The sequence below is a fragment of the Melopsittacus undulatus genome, chromosome Z, assembly GCF_012275295.1.
Source record: "Melopsittacus undulatus isolate bMelUnd1 chromosome Z, bMelUnd1.mat.Z, whole genome shotgun sequence".
In the NCBI taxonomy this organism is placed as follows: domain Eukaryota; kingdom Metazoa; phylum Chordata; class Aves; order Psittaciformes; family Psittaculidae; genus Melopsittacus; species Melopsittacus undulatus.
Window position 1 is genome coordinate 23,278,039 of NC_047557.1, and position 20,408 is coordinate 23,298,446.

General features: G+C 38.6%; 1 protein-coding gene across 1 annotated transcript in view; it reads left to right on the plus strand.

Moving 5' to 3' along the window:
• Positions 1 to 217: 217 nt before the first annotated feature.
• Positions 218 to 20,408, plus strand: part of MAST4 (microtubule associated serine/threonine kinase family member 4) — a 113,793-nt gene continuing 93,602 nt past the window's right edge. Inside the window, exon 1 of the mRNA XM_031051512.2 lies at positions 218 to 439. Coding sequence (XP_030907372.2) covers positions 348 to 439 — 92 coding nt within the window. The 5' untranslated portion in view covers positions 218 to 347. The remainder of the gene's footprint in view (positions 440 to 20,408) is intronic.

Here is a 20,408-nt window from a genome sequence, read left to right on the forward strand (position 1 = left end):
GCCCCGCTACGGGCCGCCAGCGGGGGGGGGGAGCGGGCGGGCCGCAGGCGCGGGAGCCGCCGGCGGTGTTGCGCAGAAAGGAGTTGAGAGGCGAGCTCCTGGGGCACGGCGCGGCCCCTGCGCGGGCGCGAATGGTCGCTGCCGGGGCGGGGCCGCACGGTAAAGTTGCCTTGCGTCCGAGCCGCTGTTACCTCCCGTCGATTTGGTTTTGGGGAGGCAGGGTGGCTGGTCGCTCGGGGCCTCCCTTCTGTCTCCCCGTGTTCTCAGTCTCCCTAGAGCGGTGGGGAGTTTTCCTCCGCTCTCCTTGTACTATGGCACTGTGTCTTTAAGGTTTTGGACACAGGAGAATGGATATGTCGGACCCAAGTTTTTGGACGGTCCTTTCTAACTTCACGCTGCCGCACCTGAGGAGTAGCAGCCGCCTCCGCCGGACACAGAGGTAGGGTGGGGGAACAGGCAGCCTAGGCGCACAGCGCGGGGGGCTGCTGTCGCTGACCGGGCCGGCGAGCTTCCTGGTGCCGGGCGGGCGGTAGAATGTCCCTGGAGGGCGGCGGAGCTTCGGCCTCCCGTTTTCTCGTCCTGAGCTGCGAGACTCTCCTGGCGAGTCCGCTGGGGCTCTTCCAGTTTTAAACGCTGCGTGTTTCTAGATTTGACTGTTTTTATATAATAATTTTTCTGCTGATCTCCACTTTCCCCTTTGTTATTTCTTAAAAACACTTTCAGCGCGCTCTCAAATATTTGACCTTTTATCCATAGCAGATATACTTTATATGGACAACTTAAGATAGCGTACGTTGTTCAGTGTTCTTAAAGAGACTGGTCTGTGTTAACTATTTTTTTAGACAAGCTAGCACAGAAATGGTCTTTTTGTAGTGTTTTAATTTTCGTTAGAAGGCAGAAAAGATTTGGAAATAGTAAATGGGAAGTAAAAATTAAAAGATTATGTTGTCGATAGACAGAAAACTGACAGGCTTTGACATCTTGGTAGTTTTTTGTGCCGAGGTATTCCTTGCAAAGTGTATGCTTCTATCAGAAGGAGTAACAAAAGTTTATGTAAGTTTGTAACTTTTTCCCTTAGTATTCTGTATGCCATTTTGAGGCATACAGAATGTATGTTGTAGTGTTAAATTATGGTATGCTTCTGTCTATGAAAGTACCTTGAGTATTAGCTTATGTGTTATCTTTGGAGAAAGCATGTGAAATGTTTCTTCTGCTGGCTGAGAGGCTGACAGAAAGCAAGGATAGAGGCTTAGCAGACCTGGCTGTTCTAAGCCAGAAATGTTTAGGTACTGATATTTTTCAAAGGGGAAAAAATGTCTGTTAAATGGCAGAGAGTTAAAATAACAAATTAGGTGGCCTATTTGACATCAGTGCAAAACTGTTCCTTCAGTGTGTATCTATTCTTTATGTACCTAACCTGGCATAGCTGTAAGTGCTGAGTTATTTTATAATTAATTATTATATCTCTATCATAAATAATTTTCTGCTCTTACGTAGCATCAGCTGAGTGTCCAAATAGGCATTATGCATTTTTCTGCTGTGAATATATCTGTGTTTAAAGTGGGGAACATGCTAGGGCTTTTTGAAATCATCTGTGATCTTCTTTTACTCAAGTAAGTTTGTGTCAATAAAGAGCTAAAAATGCCATTTTAAAGTATGTGGCTGCATGGCAGATTGAGCAGAGAAACTTGGTAGACTTCACAGGAAGCATAAAATACATGTGTCCCAACTTTTTTTCTTTTTAATATTTGGATTCCTTACTGCTTTTCAAACATAGTTAATACTATATTGGCTTTTTGTAAAAATACTTGAAAGACTTTTTAAAGCAGCATTAAATACTGTCTCAGTATATAATACGTATTTTGTGTCAGTGAATAGTACATGCCATATATGTGGTTACATTTTATGTATTGTAGGGATATTCAATATTTAATGCTTTCTCCATAGCAAAATCTGTTTGTTTGTTTTTTTTTAATGGGCCCAGTTACCTCCTGTCTCAAGCTGATTGGGGAGCTCAGCATCTGCTCCATTGCCATTGCCAGGGGAAGGCTGACAGACCTGCTTCTTCAGCTGCCTTCTTAAAGGGAGACCTGCCCCTTGTGTCCCTATGCTCATCATTAATCTACTAATGTAAATGATAGATCCCAGAAAGATAGAACTGTCAGACGAAATGAAAACTAATATGAACAGTGCAAATTCTCCAAGTTCTGCTGCAGAAATGGACTTGAGTTAATTAAGGCACCTGCTGGTCTATGTGCTCTGAGTTGTATCTCACCTGGGCTGTCTTTGTAGGCTCACAGTCAGCCATAGAACCAAGTGTTACATGAAAAGACTGGAAGGGTAGCTGCTTACTTGTCACAGGATACCTCACCTTTCTGAAAAGAGTGCTGTTGAGTGGTGGTAGCCACTCATGTTTTGTACAGTGGCTCAGATGTTTTAGGAGACCAAAGAGTAGGCCGTGAGCAGGCTTGAAGGAAGTCTGGTTCCTGTGATCTGAGTCTCCTGGCTGTGCTGAAGTGAAAGTTTGGGCCTGCTGGTTGAAGAGAAATTTTTTTTCTCAATAGCAACACTGCCTGTGAACTGTTGTCCAGCTAATTATAAGCCTTGGCACTTCATGAAAACCTGACAAGAGACATGCATTGTTTTTTCTGGTTGTACCGCTGTTCATTTTGGAACTCTTTTGCAGTGTGAGAGCATTAATTTTATATTTTGCTTTGGCATTTTGCCTCTTAGGTATAATCCTTTTACCTATACCACCAGAATTCTGGTGGCCTGTTAGGCCTCATCCTTGCTGTGAGCACTTATCCTACTTTTTTGACACTTGGAGTCATGAGAATTGTCTGCTAGGGCTGCAGAACTTGTTTCGTTGTACAGATTTGCTTGATGTAGGATTTATTTTTCTTTGTGTAGGTTCTAAGAAGAATGAAAAGATAGTCTATTCTTATTTAGGCTGCAGTGTTTAGCATGGCAGCTCAGTTACAAAACAGGCATAAAACGTAGTTCATAGTCCTATTTGCTGACTGAAGTCTTTCATTAAGATTTTTTTACTTCTGTTTCCAGCAGTAGACTTAGAGTTCTCTTTCTGGAAGTGATACTTGAACAAGAAGTATCCCAGCCTGACATTCAAGTCATGGAGTGGGTTTTTCAGGACTGGCGGGTAGAAAAATTCTCTTCAGTTATAAATTGGAGGTATTTGGTATTCAGATCACTGAGCCATGACATGGGTTACATCGTGTACTTTTACAGAGAAGAAATTTGTATACCACCACGTGTTAATTTCTTTTTCTGTTGCTACGGGTGTGTGATTCCTTCATAATGCTGATTTCAGTGCCTGAAATGACATTGTCTGGAGTATAGGAGTAGAGAAGTAGAGTCTGTATGTATGTGTATACATTTTTTTTTTATAGATCAGTGTGTAGATTTGTGTATGGATAGACATGTACACACACACCCTTTTCATAGGGGAAGCCCACAGTAGCTTCTTCCTCAGTCTGTGCTATGTATTTAGTTCTCTGCCGCAACTCTCTCTCTTCTCTGGTCTTCTGTGTGTATCTCTTACAAAACCGACAAGCCAGTTCTTGTGTGTGATTTACTCCTGGTTCTGTGTGGTAGTTGCACTGAAGTGATGTTATTACAATCATTATTCTGAGTCAGAGTGTTGAGTTTTTTTGCTGTTGTGTGGGTTTGTTTTTTTTGTTTGTTTGTGTGTTTGTTTTCCAGAGGCCTGGAACTCATGAATGCTTGTCCAATTGCTTCTCGGCCAACTTAGACTCCTAGAAGATACGTGTTGAAACTTCATGTTATTTGTGTACAGTCCCTGAAGTGGTATGGAGGCTTCCTTGATATGGGATTGATATACTCATCAATCATCAAATAATAATTCATACATTCTAATAGTTCATAATTATTTCTGAAAAGTTAAAAACGAAGGAAAATTACAACTTTTATTGGCAATTCGGAGAATAAGTTTGCCAAACCTGTTGCAGTTTTACTGGTTTGGGGACAGCATGCTTCCTGGAAAAAATTGAGCAGGCTTTTTTGAACTTCTCCGAGTTGGTTGTTCGTGTAAATGTAGTGATTTTAAAGCTGTTATGTAAACTCTTGCACTGGAACAGGTTGCCCAGGGAGGTTGTGGAGTCTCCTATGTTGGAGATATTCAAGGCCCACCTGGACAAGTTCCTGTGTGATTTACTCTAGGTTACCCTGCTCTTACGGGGGGGTTGGACTAGATGATCTTTCGAGGTCCCTTCCAACCCTCGGGATTCTGTGGTTCTTGCATGGATGTCTTTTTCCTTTGTCAAGGTAGTATTATGTTAAGTATATTCTAAATGGATTATTTAATAATAGGTGTTTAGAAGTAGTTTTATTGATGACATAAGAAAACCAAGCACACTTATTAACAGAAAAACAGCCACAGAAATTACATATAATTGTGTTGATGCTAGCTGAATCTGTGCTCTGAGTTACTTTACTTTGTTACATTAAACATCAGTTTAAAGTTTAAAAAGGATTGTTTTTGTTGTAATTTCATAAATGCTGTTGTATGCTTTGGAATGTGGTGATTTGAAGAGCTTTATTTGTTCCTTACTTTCAACCCACTTCGTTCACCTTGGCTCCTTCCCTCTTGCACATAGGAATTGTCATCGTAAGAAATGTTGAGTAAGTTTGGAGAGAAAAGCAGCATCCCAAAACTGGGAAGGAGGGGGGTGGGGAGGAGGAAAGAAGAAATGTGTCTGTGCAGGCTATTTGTGCTTTCAAAATGCATTGTCACTGAACATGTTTACTTAGAAGTTAATCTATTGTACTAATGATCTCACTGCTTTCTGTGCTACATAGTGAAGTGTTAATATATCTTGGTAATTATATTTCTTTTCATTTGCAGTAAGGGATGTGTGTTAGGGGGACGGACTTACATCTCACCATCAAAATGAGTGTGTTGTTTTTATTCTGGTTGGTTTACTCAGCCAATCTTCCTGTTCAAAGAGCTAATGTATTTCAAGTACTGCTTAACAATCTGGGCATTGGCAACAGTCAGTTTTCTCCAGTGAGCCATCATTATTTCTAGCTTCAGCCAGACTGGTAAGGATTCCTCTGGTCATATTCTTGGGTTTTGCTTTTTTTTACTCTGAAAAAAAGAATTTGAATTTGTTAGAATAAAGTTGAGTTCTTTAGGGTTGATTGAAGAATCTTGCTGTAGAAAACTGGAGGAAAGCTGAAATATGAGCAAAATAAAAGGCTTGAAGTCCTGAAAGACTGCTCTATTTCTCTATAAAAGTGCTGGAAGAAGCTTTATTTCCCCCCACCTCCCATAGTGGTTAGAGTCTGTTGTTACACAGTAGGATACAGTCTTGATCTTTCTTAACTGGGGAATCTAAAGGACAGTAGTCCAGACATCATTCCTTCATGAGCTGTGGTTGTTGGGACACATCACATGATGTGGGCACATTACACAGAGATTCAGTCCTCTCAGTTGAATTTGGCTTGCATCTGCTGTTGGTGTTCTGCAGAGCCATTACAGTTCTTATTGTATTACAAGTTGGCTGATCCTTCTCAAATGTAATTTTTAAGCACACAAGGGCTCGCTCATGCTGTGGTTAATAGTTGCCCTTTCTGCTACATGTTCTGTCAGAGAATTTCAAGCTTCTGGTAGTGGTAAGCTATGTATCTACTTCTGTGGCTGCACATACTGATTGATGGGCTTGCCTCTGGTAGTTCTTTATCAAAGCTGGAAATGGTGGTCAGGTAAAGTGGATTTCAGGGTAGGTTCCCCATGAATTTGTTAAACATGTCAGTGTGCCTGGCTTACGAAGCATGAAACATGAGTGGTAATGGTTTGGTTAGTTATGAGACTTGAAATCATGTGTTATTTTGAGCCACTCTGTTTAGAACAGGAAGATACTGTTAACTGATTTAAGTTGAATATTTTTAATGAAGCTTATTAAATGTGTCATACTAATAATGGTGTAGAACTGCTTAAAGTTGTGTGCAGTTCTTCTATCTATATTGCCCTGTTATATGTAGGCTGTAGACCTGATTCAGGATGTCATGTTATATGTCATTAATAAAAATGTTTAGTAGGTGGAAGATTTGTTGGAGGGAGTACTGCAGTGTCATCAGAGCAGAATCATACATGCCTCACTGTATTTCCCAAACTGAGGAAAACAAAAAAGTTCAATTGTCTTTGATTCAGGCTTATTCAACAGGTGTGTTGCATTCAGTGAGGGCTCCTGGATTTTCTCTTGGAAACCTTTCAGAGGATTTTTGCCTCTGGACATTTGCAAATCCACTAACTGTAATAATTGTGAAATTTTGGAGTCACATGCAAGGATCTATAGTATTAATACATACGTTGGGTCTAGGCATAATATGAAAGTGTCATATATTGGACTCTGAAAATCATCTGATGTAAGGGTCTACTGCGTAACACTGTGCATGGTTACTTGACATAATTTTTCAGGTGACTTAAATGCAAAGTGGTAGAGATGTTTAAGGAGATAACTTCGTATAACTGGTGTTTTTCTATCAATTTCTGAGACCACGTATTTCTCAGCGCTGATGTTCCAGTCTTTTTTTTGTAGCAGTGCATATTTTATATATTATTGATAGGTACTAGTATTAGTTAGATCTACGTCAGTAGACTCTTCCACATGAATAAAGATGAGATGAAAAATAACACTTCCAGTGCTGCCTTAAATCTCATGGTAGGTCAGTTCTGTGTTTTTATTTCAAATGCTCAAACCAAATCGAATAGTACTAAACTAGAAATCTCCTTTTGGCATGTTTCTCAGTAAATATAAACATATCTCAGAAGTACCGTAAACCAGAACAATTCCTAGGTTGATCTGTCCCATGGAGGCTTCAGAACTACAGACGGCACGTTACTGGTATTCCTGCCACTAACCGATGAGTGCAAAAATGCTGGGGCCATGCCAGAATAAATATATCAGCTTATTTGCCCTTTCTTTCTGTTAGCAATGGTCTTCCCTAAATAATTGTTTAGGAATAAGGAAAACCGTCATGCTCTATTGTTCTTGAAAGATTATAATTATTATTGTAAGTAGAATCTGTTATTCTCGTGAAATACTGGCATTTTCAATTTGGTGATTAGAAAGTAAAAACTGGTGCAGTTTCCTTATCCGCCTGTTGCTGGGTTTTTTTCTGCATATGCAGTAATTATGTGATGTTCTAGCATGTAACAGCCTGCTTCTGATCTCTATAATTTGGCTTTAGCCTAGGTTTAAAATCGTATGTTAAAGAAAAATTGTTAAAAGGCTACCCACTAGTGGATCTTTCTTTCCCCCTATTCCACTCCAAAGTGTTGAAAATGATGACAAATGGGGCACTGCTTACTGGCAGAAAAATGTCTGTTTATATGTGATCAAAGTGCCTGTCATTTCTAACTAGACTGGTTTAAAACATAGTTATTAACATCCAAATAAATTAAGGGGGAAAAAAAGCACACGTAAGGGTGCACAGACATTTGTATACATAAATAGTAGTAGCTGTACAATACTTGTTGAGAAGCTGAATGAGATTGATACTATGAGGTAAGTTCAACAATCAGAAAAAACGTTTCTTACTTATGATTTACTCAAAGGCATGTCTAACATAAATACGAAGATGCTTTTCCATCTTTGAGGGTATTTGTTGTTTAGACTGTACATTCATACTATAGCTTTTGAAAATTCCCAAAGTGCAGCTGTTCATGATACTGGGAATATGGCTTCTCTTCCCAAATTAAAAGAGGCTCTTGGCTCTGTTGCACCACTGGAAGAAGCTGGCCTATTTCTTTCAAATTTTTGAACTTGACTTATTCAAACTATTATAGCACTTACATTGTGAAATACTGTGGCATCTTTCTCTTTTTCTCTTAAGAAATATTGGAACAATACATTTTTTTCTCTTTTTAATTTTTTTTCTTGTATTTTTGTAGTAGTTTTGTCTGTAGCTCAACTTGAGAGGCCTAATAAGGTAAAAGTTACTTTGTTTGAATGGTGGTACTTGTTACCTGCGATTGTTTTAAGTAGCACTCAGAATGTTCTTTATTTTCTTTATTTTCCCCAGCTGTTTTCCTGCATGCATTTGGGAACGTGGGGTGGGCAGTCTTCATTCTCTGGGCTGTTGGGCCCCCATCCTGTAGATTTGGCACAGGCTTCTGAACAGAACCTCACTTCTCACAAGAGAAAGATTTGCACATGTGGAGCAATTTGCAGTGCTTTCTTGACCCTTTGCTTTTTTTTCATGTGTACCTGAGAAGAGTCTATATAATAGCTATTAGTTTTATTAAAACTATTAATCACAGATTTCTGTAAGAAGCCTTTACTCTGTCTTTGAAATACATTCAAATACAGTGTTTTTATGCATCGGTTTTAAATTCTAAAGTTGTTACAGGAAAGATGGTACAGTAGTGTGAACTGTCTGAGCTTCCTTTGGTGAATCTGAGTCTAACACATCAGCTTCTAATTTAAATTCTCCTTGAAATTCTCTTTGGGCAACTGGTGTTATCACTTCTTGGATAAGCTGCTGTTATTTTCTGGAAGATATCCTACATAAAAATACACAGAAAACACAAAAGCAGAAGCCAGAAGAAAGTCCTAAGAATAGCATATTTGGTAAGTAGGTACTTTAACTCTGAAACCTCCCCTCCTCAAACGCAAACCAAACTCTAATGGTATGTGGGAACTTGTTGGTGTGCCTGATGGATACACAGAGGTGTCTGTATCTGGGAGGCAGTACCTTCTTCCAGTCAAGGGTTGGTGGCATTCTGGCTAAATGTCGCAGAGAAGGCATTGCAGTGGCTGCAAGAAGCATATCTTGCATTCACGAGAACTAAATAAAAGTGAGGAAAAGTGACACCCCACTCCCTCCCCAAAGGGAGTTTGGAGAGCAAATTGAACATGAGCAATGAGAATTTTGCAGGATTGTAGAAGATAGTGCTGTGATTGAGAGAGCATGGAACCATAGAAAATGGAGCTTCTCCTGACAGCATTATTTGTAACAGAGACGTCATTTAATTCAACAATACATAGCTTACTGTCAATGAGCCTAGCAATATGGAGTGAAATTCTGCCTTCAGTCCTGTTTCGTGTTGAGTACAGTTCATGCAGAGAGAAAGCAAAAGTAGTTCAGACATGAACATAACCCTATTCTTGATGAAATGGATTTTAGACACTGATTAGGAGATAAATCAGACTTGCGCTTCTACCAACAGATGCCTTGGTGTTCACCAGAATTTGTTGTAAGAACAGTTTTCATAATGTAAATCAACACATGGCTTCTTTTATTCTGTTTTATGAAACTGGAAAGAGGATGCTTGAACGTTAACTCATTCATCTGACAGTGCTGTTCCGTGAGAAGTCATAATTAATATCTTTTGTGATAATACTGTTAAACCTCTCAAAGTTAGCTGAAAAAAAACCCTAAATTGTCTACATTTGTTATACAGATTTGCTTTTTCAGTGAGTCTGGGCCTGTCTGGCTTGTTCTTACGCATGGGTATGTCAAGGGAATTTCCATAAGTGCTGTAATAGTAGAAGCAAAGGCAGTCAGACAAGTCCAATATGCTCTATCCACCTTGTCTGCGAACACCCCACGCAAAAGGACAATTATGTCAGTTCATTGTACCATCAAGTCTTACCAGAACATCTTCCTTTTGCTTTCCTCACATAATGGACAAAGAAAATGTGTAACACATTTTGTAAGTAAGCTTGCTTTGTTGTTTTGTTTTTTTTTTTCTTTTCTTACCTTAGGCTTGGTGATGTAGCTTCTTCCCTGGCCCTTCTGCCATGTTTTCATGATTGAACTGTTGTGTTTGAAGGCATCTGCTCCCCATCTGTGGCCTGTGACTAATGAGAGAACACGAGTTTTGTTGGGAAATACATTTCTATCTATTTTTTTCCTTCCTGCTTGATTGTGCCTCACATGTGCTATTCTATCTTGCCAAATGTCAAAATATTGCTATTTTTCACTAGGCTTTAATTTCTATTGGTAGGAAAATAATTTAAAACCAAAACCCAAAACTTTTTTCTTGCCCCCCCCCCCCTTTTTTTTTGTTGTTGTGGTGGGTTTTTTTGGAGGGGTTGTTTGTTGGGTTTTTTTCACTTTTTTTTTTAAAGGAAATGTTTCAAAGGAAATACAAAACATACTAGAGTATATGAATATACTAGGTTATTTTATTAAATATGCAAATTGTTTGTGTAGGTCAGACCTAAGCACTCAGCATTATCTATAAATTAATACCTTTTAACCATCATGTGTTTCCTTCTTCTGATTCATAAATTATAAGGCGGGAAGAAACCAGTAGGATCACCTACTCTGACAGTCTACAGGAAACAAGACACACAGCAGTAGTGTTAGAGATTTAGTAATTTGGCCCTCCCAGTCAAGGTAATCATAGAATCATGGAACAGTTTGGGTTGGAAGGGACCTTCAAAGGTCATCTAGTCCAACACTTCTGCAGTGAGCAGGTGCATCTTTAACTAGATCAGGTTATCTGGAACCACATCCAGATTGGCTTTGAAAGTCTCCAAGGATGGTGCAACCTGTATCAGTGTTTTACCACCCTTACTGTAAAAACTTTCTTCCTCACGTCCAGCCTGAATATTTTAATTTAAAATCTCTGTCCTGTCACAACAGGCCCTGCTTGAAAAGTCTCTCCCCATCATTCTTTTAGGTCCCTTTTAAGAACTTAAAGGCTGCAGTAAGATTCCCACCTGGAGTCTTCTGTTCTCCAGGCTGAAGAATCCCAACTCTTTCAGCCTTTCCTCGTAAGAGAGATGCTCAGTCACTGATCGTTTTTGTGACCTCCTGGATTGTCACTGTTTAGTCATTGACAAGTTTGTGAAAATTTGAAAGGTTTGCCATTCTGGCCAGCTTTCTTTTTATTGTTGCTCTTTAAGTGAGCTGTATTTCACTACTAATTTATTGCTGATGCTGTTGTCTCTCCCACTAACCTTGGTAATGGCCTTGGAGACATTGGGCCAGTCTTTTTAAACACGAAAAAAAATGTTCTCTACATTCTTTGAGGCTGTGTCTGCATAAATTCAGTCCAAGGGTCATCAGTTGGGTATTAATAGAAGGAAACAATCTGAAGAGATCCAAAGGGCTGTTGCATGTTTTTGCCTCAGTCAGTATGGAAGAATGAATTTTCCCTTTAACTCACACTGATGGAACAGAAATGTGTTTTCCAAAAGGCATCTGCCCTAGGAAGCTGGCTGACGGGCCAGCAGCATGGTGTGGCTTCTGTCCATGCTGAGAGTGTTGGGCAAGTATAATGACGTGGGGAGCGCATCATGTGCTATTTTTCCATCTTGTGTGGGCCAGACTGTCTGAAAATATGCAAGTGTGCAGGAATTGCATGAAGGAGCATGTCTTATGAAAGTGGGAGGCTTTAGTGCAGTGGGAGGCAAAACTGTCCCGTTGGTTTTATTTATGTAGGCTCTAAGAAATAATCCATAGACCTGCTCTCAGATTTCATCTTGTAGGTAAATACTAAAATGTGGTACAGGAATGAAGTGAAGCGCATCTGGTACAGACAATCAGAAAACCATGTTCTACAGATTAGGGTATCATATGTGACAGGAACACCCAGTGCATACTGGAAATCCAGCACCACAATGAAATGAGATGCTACTGATCTTAGTTTTAATACGGGGATAGCATATGGGTGTAGTATTAGAGTATCTGCCAAATTTTAGATTATTTTAAGCTATATTTTAAGCGTTCTTACAAGACATTGCTACTCTAATAAAAATATTCTTACTAAACATGCATGTAATAGAAGATAGAAAATTCTGAAAGTCAGTGTAATTACCTTATTTCGTGGAAAATTTGTATAATTTTTTTTTAGTTGTGGATATTGCTGGTGTCAGAGGAGGGAAGAGAGTCTTGAGAGCTGGCTCAGTGCTCTGTGTTAGACAGTAGCCTCTTTGGAGGCACAGTAGCACTGCATGTAATGCTGCACAACCAAAAGTGAGGATAGAGACAGTTTTCATTCTGTTTTTTTGTCGTGGTTTAAACCAAGTCCGCACAGTTCGTGCACTCACTCCCCCCCTTGCTCCCCTGACTCCCGGAGAGTTAGGAAGGAGAATCCAAAGAATGTAGCCCCCACGGGTTGAGATAAGCACAGTTTAATAGCTAAGGCATAACACAAATCACTACTGCTACTACTACTACAAATAATAATGATAAAGCAAACAACAAGTGAAGAGAATACAACACCTCACCAGCCACCGACCCATAACTCACCCCACCCTGTCCGACCGAGCACCGACCGATACCTCCTTCATCCCCCCAGAGCTCCAGCCCTTCCTGGTCTCTCCTGGTTACATCCTGGGTATGACGTGCTATGGCATGGAATATCTCTTTGGCTAGCCTGGGTCAGGTGTCCTGTCTCTCCTTCCTCCCGGCCTCCCTCCTTCCCTGGAAGAGCATGAGCTCAGAAAAGGCCTTGGACAAACCAAACATTTGAGCAGTAACTCAAAACATACTTGCTACCAGCAACTGTTCCCAGCCTGAAAGTCAAAACAGCACTGCACCAGCTACCAAGAAGGAGAAAAATGACTGCTACTGCTGAACCCAGGACATTTTTGTATACGTTTACAGATATTCCACCTGAACAGTTTGTGGTTTCTTCTCTGCAAACCATGTATTTTTGCAAAACCGCTTTTCTGATGGATATCAAGATTCCATAAACATAAAACTCATAAACCATAAGTGGATGACTTATCATTAGACAATAGATATCCTGAGGGCAAAGGCAGCAAATACTATTAATACAGCTGTTCAAGGTAAGTGAAGGTGGCTAGGTGTAGACTTTGATTTCAAATACAGCAGAAGTCCAAGTAGTTAAAATATAGTTCTCTATAATATGACTTGGAAGGGATATGGTGCTTTATGTTCTTAGGATAAGAAGTTTGCAGCATCAGGTTTTTATTTTAATAATCATAATTTTTTTATGAGACAACTCATTAATCTGTTGATTTCTGCATTTGTTAGGTGGTAGATTTTTCTAAGACCTGCCAAAAGTGAGGCTGCCATTACCTCATCAAAATGTTAGAGAGCAAGGGAAACTGATGTGAAAGGTGAATTTGTTCCTGGCTTCAGGATGTGGCTACAGCTTTGATGGTACTGAAGTAGATTTTGGAGCAGGCTCTCTTTTTTGTTGTTTTTTTGTTTTTCCTTGAATCCTGACAGTGGTGTTCACAAGGCATAAAACATTTCCAAACAAAAGCAAAGACTGCAGAAGTGGTAGATTTATCCTTTCTGCACATCACTTCTTCAAGCATACTTCTGCTGTGATGCAAATACAAACCTTAAATTAGCTAATGGGTTAAATGGGGTGGATGAGTAGTGAGGTGATTACTCTTCCTGATGGCAAAAAATTGTAGCACACCCTTTTCTGTCACCTTACTTCATCCACACCCTATTCTAACCTGTCAGAGATGTCTGTCTCATCTATATGTTATGCCTGGAGTTTTGGACTGTGTAAGCTCTTTCCAGCAGAGGCTGTCATTTGTTGTGTTTGTACGGTGCCTAGAATAATGAAGAATCATAGCACTATTGCATATATAAGGAATAATAATGGTTCTCATTACTAGGCTCTTTTGCATGTTGGACCAAGTTGTTTTGCTGTTGAGAGCAGAAAGTGTGAGGTTTTCTTACTTATGACAGATTTTCCCTGAAAACAGTTTTTTCTTTAAAAGTCTTGTAGATGACCTACTCCAGTTTTCCAGAGTTTTTGCAAATTGACTCCATTGCAGCCTAAAGGAGGAAGGCTGCAGTCTGAAGTTTTTGTACTTTTTGAGCAACAACAAACTCACAGTCATATAAATCTAGAGTAAAAACATCTAAAATAAATTATATATAAATTATACTCCAAAGATTTTTTCAACCAGAAAGTATTATTGTATCTGCTGGTAATGGCATGGTGGTGTGGTGTCCTTTTTTTTTTTTTGTCTGGGAGGAATACCACATGACTGTAGGGGCATGCACAGGAGTACCTACAAAACGAAAGTGGCAGATTATTTTTTCATGTATTGCTGCGTTTTAATATTGGAATAGAAAATGTGCAACAGTGTTAATGTACGTAATGGGCTTAGTGGTTATCAAGATTTTCAAGCAAGTACCTAGTATAAGATTAATGTGTGATTAATTTCAATTGATTTTATTTGGTTTAAGCAAGCTGGAAGGTACCTCACTGCAACACCCTGAAAGCAGTAGTTTTGCTTAAGGCTTATTTGGTTTTCTGTTTCTCCTTTCCTTCTTCCAGCACACTGAATTTATTAAAAAAAACCCAGTATTGAGCTCTGCCGAGTACTTTCTCTATTGGAAATATTTGTATGTCTTGAGGGTATGATTTCATTGACTGAATTTGAAAATCTGACTTCTAATCTGTGCTGTGGACACACAACACCTGTTTGCCTCAACAGAATCAGTGAACTTCCATGCTCCTCTGCATGCTCAGTGGTGATAACCTTCTGAAAAGGTTATCAGTTTAATTTATCTACTTCTTAGCTTGGCCTGTGAATTGGTAAGAATTTGATTTGTTGAACTGTGTAATTGCGTATTGTTAAATTTAATCTCAAAACATCCTCATTGCACTTTATCATCAGTGGTGATAAATTCTTTTGAATGGTAGAATTGTGTATGTATAGTATGTAACAGGCCAGTTTTTTGTTAGTTTGGGTAGTTTTCAATAACTTGATTCAATCAAAAGACATACTGCTTTTAAATGAAGCATTGATAGAGAAAACCTTGAGGTGAGCAGGGATTTGCTTAATCATTTTGACAGCATATTTGCATTAAACTAATTTTTAATTAGCTTGTTGAGATCTTAAAAGAGCAATCCAGGGCTGAAGAAAACACATTCAGTTGATCTGTGTTTCTGAATGTTCGGCAGGTTGCTTCACAAGTGCGTGCTTGACTACCCTTAGCTTACCAAAAGGAGTGATGACCTCACGTGGTTGGCAGCCCAGATTCATCTGAAAAACAGCACTGTGCCCTGCAGCACCATACTGGGGTGTGTGCTTGGCTGTGACTCGAAGTTCATCGTCATTTCCTGCAGCAACTAGTTAGCCCAATGCCACGTAGCATGAAATGAGACAAAATCACAGCATGAGGTGATAGTGCTACAGGCATTTGGACTATTAAAGCTAGACCTGTAAAGGATATGACATGTAGCTGTCTCCACCACCGATGAATGACATGCTTCTATTTTTCCATAGTGATAAAACATACGGGAAGATAGTCATGAATATGAAGACCAGAATTTGGGTTAGGGTTGGGTTAGAGAGATTCACTATGCTATCTGTTTTAAAGGTATGGCTAATATATTGAATAGTCAGAATTTAAAAGCAGAATATAATTTTCTGGAATTATTACCACAGCTGTTTTTAGAACTCTGAGTGGGTGATGTTTCAGTGGTTATCTGCTGAGCTGTAGTATCAAACCTGTGAGTATCAGTAACAAAATGTTCAGTTCAACTTCAGTCTTACAGAAAATCTTCGGAGTTTAGCAGATTTTTTCAAAATTATATTGTATCCCTTCTGTGTTCAGTAGGTGTGAAGCTGCTGTTCTTGTGTTTGAGTTTGTTGGCTAGGAAGAAAAAGAAAAATGAATAAAAAAAATTCGGACAAATTATGCTGTTTCTCTGAAGAAAATAAACTGAAGAAATAAACTGTGTCAATCAGTAAACAGTCTCCTCAGTTGTGTGAAATACTGCAACACTTTGCAAGGAAGAGATGATGAAATTATGTTGCAAATTGTGGGAGGAAGTATGCATTGTTGAATGTCGGTTTATCAAGTAGAGTTTTGGAGTTTTCTTTATTGGTCACTTTTTAAAATTTAATTGTCATTACTTTCTTATATCAACTAGAATTTATGCTAGTCACAATGAGGAAAGAGATTATACATCCTCATAAGAACAAGTCAGCTCTGAAATCAATGTAAGCTAGGTTAAGAAAACAATCAGTCACTTTTTAATTGGTCACAGACCCATATGTATATCAGCATAGTTGTCCACCCCTTCTGGACTGTGTGCTGCCATTGCCTGCACAGACTTTGTTGAGATTTTGAAAGACTGAAAGATTATTTTGCGTTAATGTTTAGTTATGCATTTGTAGAAGGGAAATTACTAAAAAGCATGTGATTACATTAACATTGGATTATGTGAATGAGTTATTTAATTTGCATCTTCAAAAGTTAAATCAGTTTATATGGGTAGTGGTAATTCTTCCAGTTATAGTCTGAAGAAAAGGTGTATCTATCTTTTATATTCAAGCCATTTCAGGAAGTGGCTTTGGCTGACATTATTTTGTCTTTCAGGTGCATGCCTACATTTGTCTTTCAAGTTGAACATAGCCTGTTTAAGGTCATTTGTAATGATTATTTGAAAAGCTGAGCTAGAGCTTATGTTAACAGAAAGTCTAATGTTTGATTAAACCACTAAACCAAATTAGAGGTTTGGGGCTTCTATTTGTAAAATCCAGGAAATGTAAGAATAATGTTCAAACTCTCAACTTACTGCTGAGAAGGTTAGAAGATCACAGAGTGCTAGTTCCCCTTGAACGTGTCTCCATTACATCAAATAGACAATATGCGGAAGTTGTGCCAAAGCAAGCTTCCAGTGGAATGGAGTAATCATGTATTAAAATTACTGAATTTGTCTCAAACTGTAGTTTCAACTTTCAGTTCTCTTCATTTGTGCTGTTTAAGTTTACCAGCAATCTGCAAGATTTCTGTGGTGGAATCACTGGTGTGAATCTCAGAATGACAATTCTGTAACCTCGTGGCAGTAGAGCTTCCAGAAATGTGTTGACAGCCTTGAGGTGTAGCTTGTTCATCTAAGAGTTAATTGCCAGCATAGTAGTATTTCTTAGAGTATTTTGAGGAACGTAATGTGATGTGATTGTACTTGCAATACATAGTCGAGGAAAGGAGGAAATTTCCTCAATATTGATCCCATTGTACTGTTTTAATGTCAATTTTAGTATTTGTTATGTCTAAATCCAGTGTAAGTCATAGGCACAAATTCTAATTCAAAGCAGTTATGATCCATGGAAGCAAAAAATGAGATTTTTTTCCTCTATTTTTTTCTTTTAAGTACATTGCTTGTGTCTGAACAGCTTTTGTGTGATTAACCTTTTATAAACAACAAAGGCTTACATAAAATCACTTTTTGTAGGAGAGGTACAGTTCTCCTTGTTGATAACTTTGACACAAACTCCCTTTCAGGTTTACTCTTTCATCATCATGTCTCTGCTGACCCAGACATTACTGCTCTGAGGTGGAATTTTAACTGAAGTTAGAAAGCCAGACAGATCTGTGGGGTTTTTTTAACTATGAAATACTGGAATTCTTGCAGAGATTAATGTGTAAAGAAGAAACACTGTACACTGCATTGCACTGTTCAACTATGTTCTGTGTGTCCAAGCCAGTGTTCCTTTATATTTTGAATTTATTATTGCTGTATGGATCTTAACACTTTCTTTTTTAGTATGGAAGTGTTTGTGGATAAAAGTTCATTTTCATCTGGTTTTAGAAGTTTAGGGTTCATACTAAATCTTTTCATTGCCAAAATGGGTCTTGAGACACGGACTGCAAGGAAATTGTCAAACAAACCCCAAAGCAAAAAACCTAAACCAACAACAAAAAAAACCCTGCCCTCAAACACTGAAAACTTGGACTTTTCAAGTCATTGTGTGAATTCAGAAGCTAGAACTTGAAGAGTAACAGCATTATACTACATCATACATTTGTAACAGTTGACAACTCAGTTTGGCTTCTTCTTGTTTGGTTTGCCTGCAGTCCTACTTGTGTTGGAGCAGATACTATTTAAACAGTTAAGTTTTAACACAGATGTATGCCATCCTGTGTTGTATAGTTTGACAGGCAGTGGGTTGTTCTTGTTACTGCTAGCAGCACTGAGATCAGGTACCTAAAGCTATTGCAGCTGTTGCATCACATAGGTTGTAGGCTTTTGTAGCTGTAGACAGTAAGTTAACTGATGTGTTAACAATTAAAATGTTAACTATAATTATCACCACTTGCTTTTTTTGTCTCTACAGTAGATGTTACTTGTCATTTTATGTATTACTTCATTCTTGACACACCAGGATGAATTAAACAAATCTACATTGTGAAATTATTCCTCTTCACAATATTAGTTCATAGCTATTTGCACTATAAATCATATCCCTGCACTCTTTTTTTTATTTTCTTCTTCCTTCTACACTGAGTCACTGGCATTTGCTTTCATGAATCCTCTGTGACCTACTTCTGTTTGTGAGCAATTAGTACATGTCTTTGGTACTAAAATACTTCTTCTCTGGTAAGGATGCTTTTACAGAGCAAAGTATATGCAAAATTTGTTTTCATAAATTGCTTATATACTCTGTGCTATATTAGATGTATTTAGTCTTTTCCCCATATTCTTGTTGGATACTGTATCATTATATGAAGTCTAGTAAAGTATAGTAGGGATTAAAAGATAATTTTGAATTATGACTTCACCTTGGTTTTGTGTTTCTGAATTTTTGTGAGAAAATTGGGTGTTATCGGCCACTGAAGGAATGAGGAGAAGTATATATGAGAAATCAAGCTTAGTTGGTCCTGAAAATGCTATGTTTCTGTAGAATGTTGGTCACAGAAATAAATCCTGGTAAAGACAAAGTATGAATGGCTTTTGTGGACCAGATTCATTCCTGGAGGTGCATTTCTTTTTATTAGAGCTCTACTCAGAGACTTGTGGTGTTGAATTTTTTCACTAAGAAAATGCTGCTCCTTTTCAAGTTTCGGTTAGCCAGACTTTTATGAGATGTAATCATGTGGATAAATTTAAGGTCAGATTGTGTTATAGTTGTGCTGGGTTGCCAGCTGTGGGACAGAGCTTGAAGTATGTACCGTTACAGAGAAGAAAAATTTCCCTCTCCCTTGATAATGCATTATCTCTCCTCAGAGCCTGCAAAAAAGATTGCAGCCCAGCACTATAATGTTTTGATCACCAGGAAACTTTCATCTTAACTAGCTTAAAAGGATTTTGAAGTTGTACACTATTTCTGGGCAAAAGATTTGGATATTTGGATCATTAAAGTGACATGGCATGTCAGGGGGAAGGGACCATTTGTGGCATAACATGAACACTTTATCAGCACTTTATTTGGGATGGCCTAGATAATTTGTTTCTGACCTCACTGTTTGAGTAATCCAGTCCCTTGAAAGCTACATCACAGAAACATTAATACCGCACCATACTATTTTTAATAGTATAAATGTGCATTTATATATAATGCCACATCTGTGGCAACAAACTGAAACATGTAAATCATCTGATCTTTCCTGGCTTGTGTGGTGCTTGATGATTAAGCATTACGAAAAAAGAAAGAGGAGTAGATGAGAAGCCTTGTGTTGTCATCCCTGCTGATTACTATGCCTGGAGAAGTTTGAATTGCTTCACTGGAGATTATTCAGACGTTTCCAATTACCTCACCATGACTTTGCAGCCAAGCAGTGTGATCTGCATGTGTAATAGATTGCCTGCCTTGGTAGGTGTATAGCTGTGTGGAGCTGAAGTTTGCTCCCAGACCTAGTCTACATGCTGAGTTTTGTACAGGGGTAATTATTAGACCTATCGCTAGTCAGTTAATTTTGCTGACATCACTTTGTTTAGTACACAGTTACATTTGAAGAAGATAGTTTATATTCTAATGATTCATTTTTATTTCCATCTGGGAAAATGTGAACCAGTAAAAGACTTTTACCCTATGGTGTAACAACATCTGCTGAAGGGAGAATATGCTTGTGTAACTACCGGTATAGGTACACAGCTAGTCCTGAAGTGTAGATAGAATAAACTGTGCTGGTAAGAAGTTTCTGTAGTTTCGTAAATGTGTATATTCCTCATGAAACTTTGTTAAACAATAATAATGTCAGTTACATAAGCTCCATTTCCATGTGGAGAAAAAAGAAAGACCAGACATATAAGGAGTTTTATATAGGTTATTTATTGTTCTGCTATAAAAGGAATGTGGCTGTGTTTGGGAGCTCCAAGGGCAAAAATACTCTTTAAGTTGTTACAGCTCCATGTGTTGTAGTTTAAGCCTTGAAAGCAACTATCTGATGCATCTTATGCAGCAGCTGCCATGTAGCATCTTATTCCCTGGCAGTGGGATGGGAGAGAGTTGTAAATAAACCCCCATGGTCTGAGATAAGAGCAGTTGATTCTTATTGTTAAAGTAAAATAAAATAATAGGAAATATATATACAGGAATAGCACACACCCCAAAAAACCACACATACACAAACAACAACAACAAAACATAAACCCCAAACATCAAAGACATGATGCACGATACAACTGCTCACCACCCGTTGACCCAGCCTTCCGGGTAACTCCCCCCAGTTTATATACT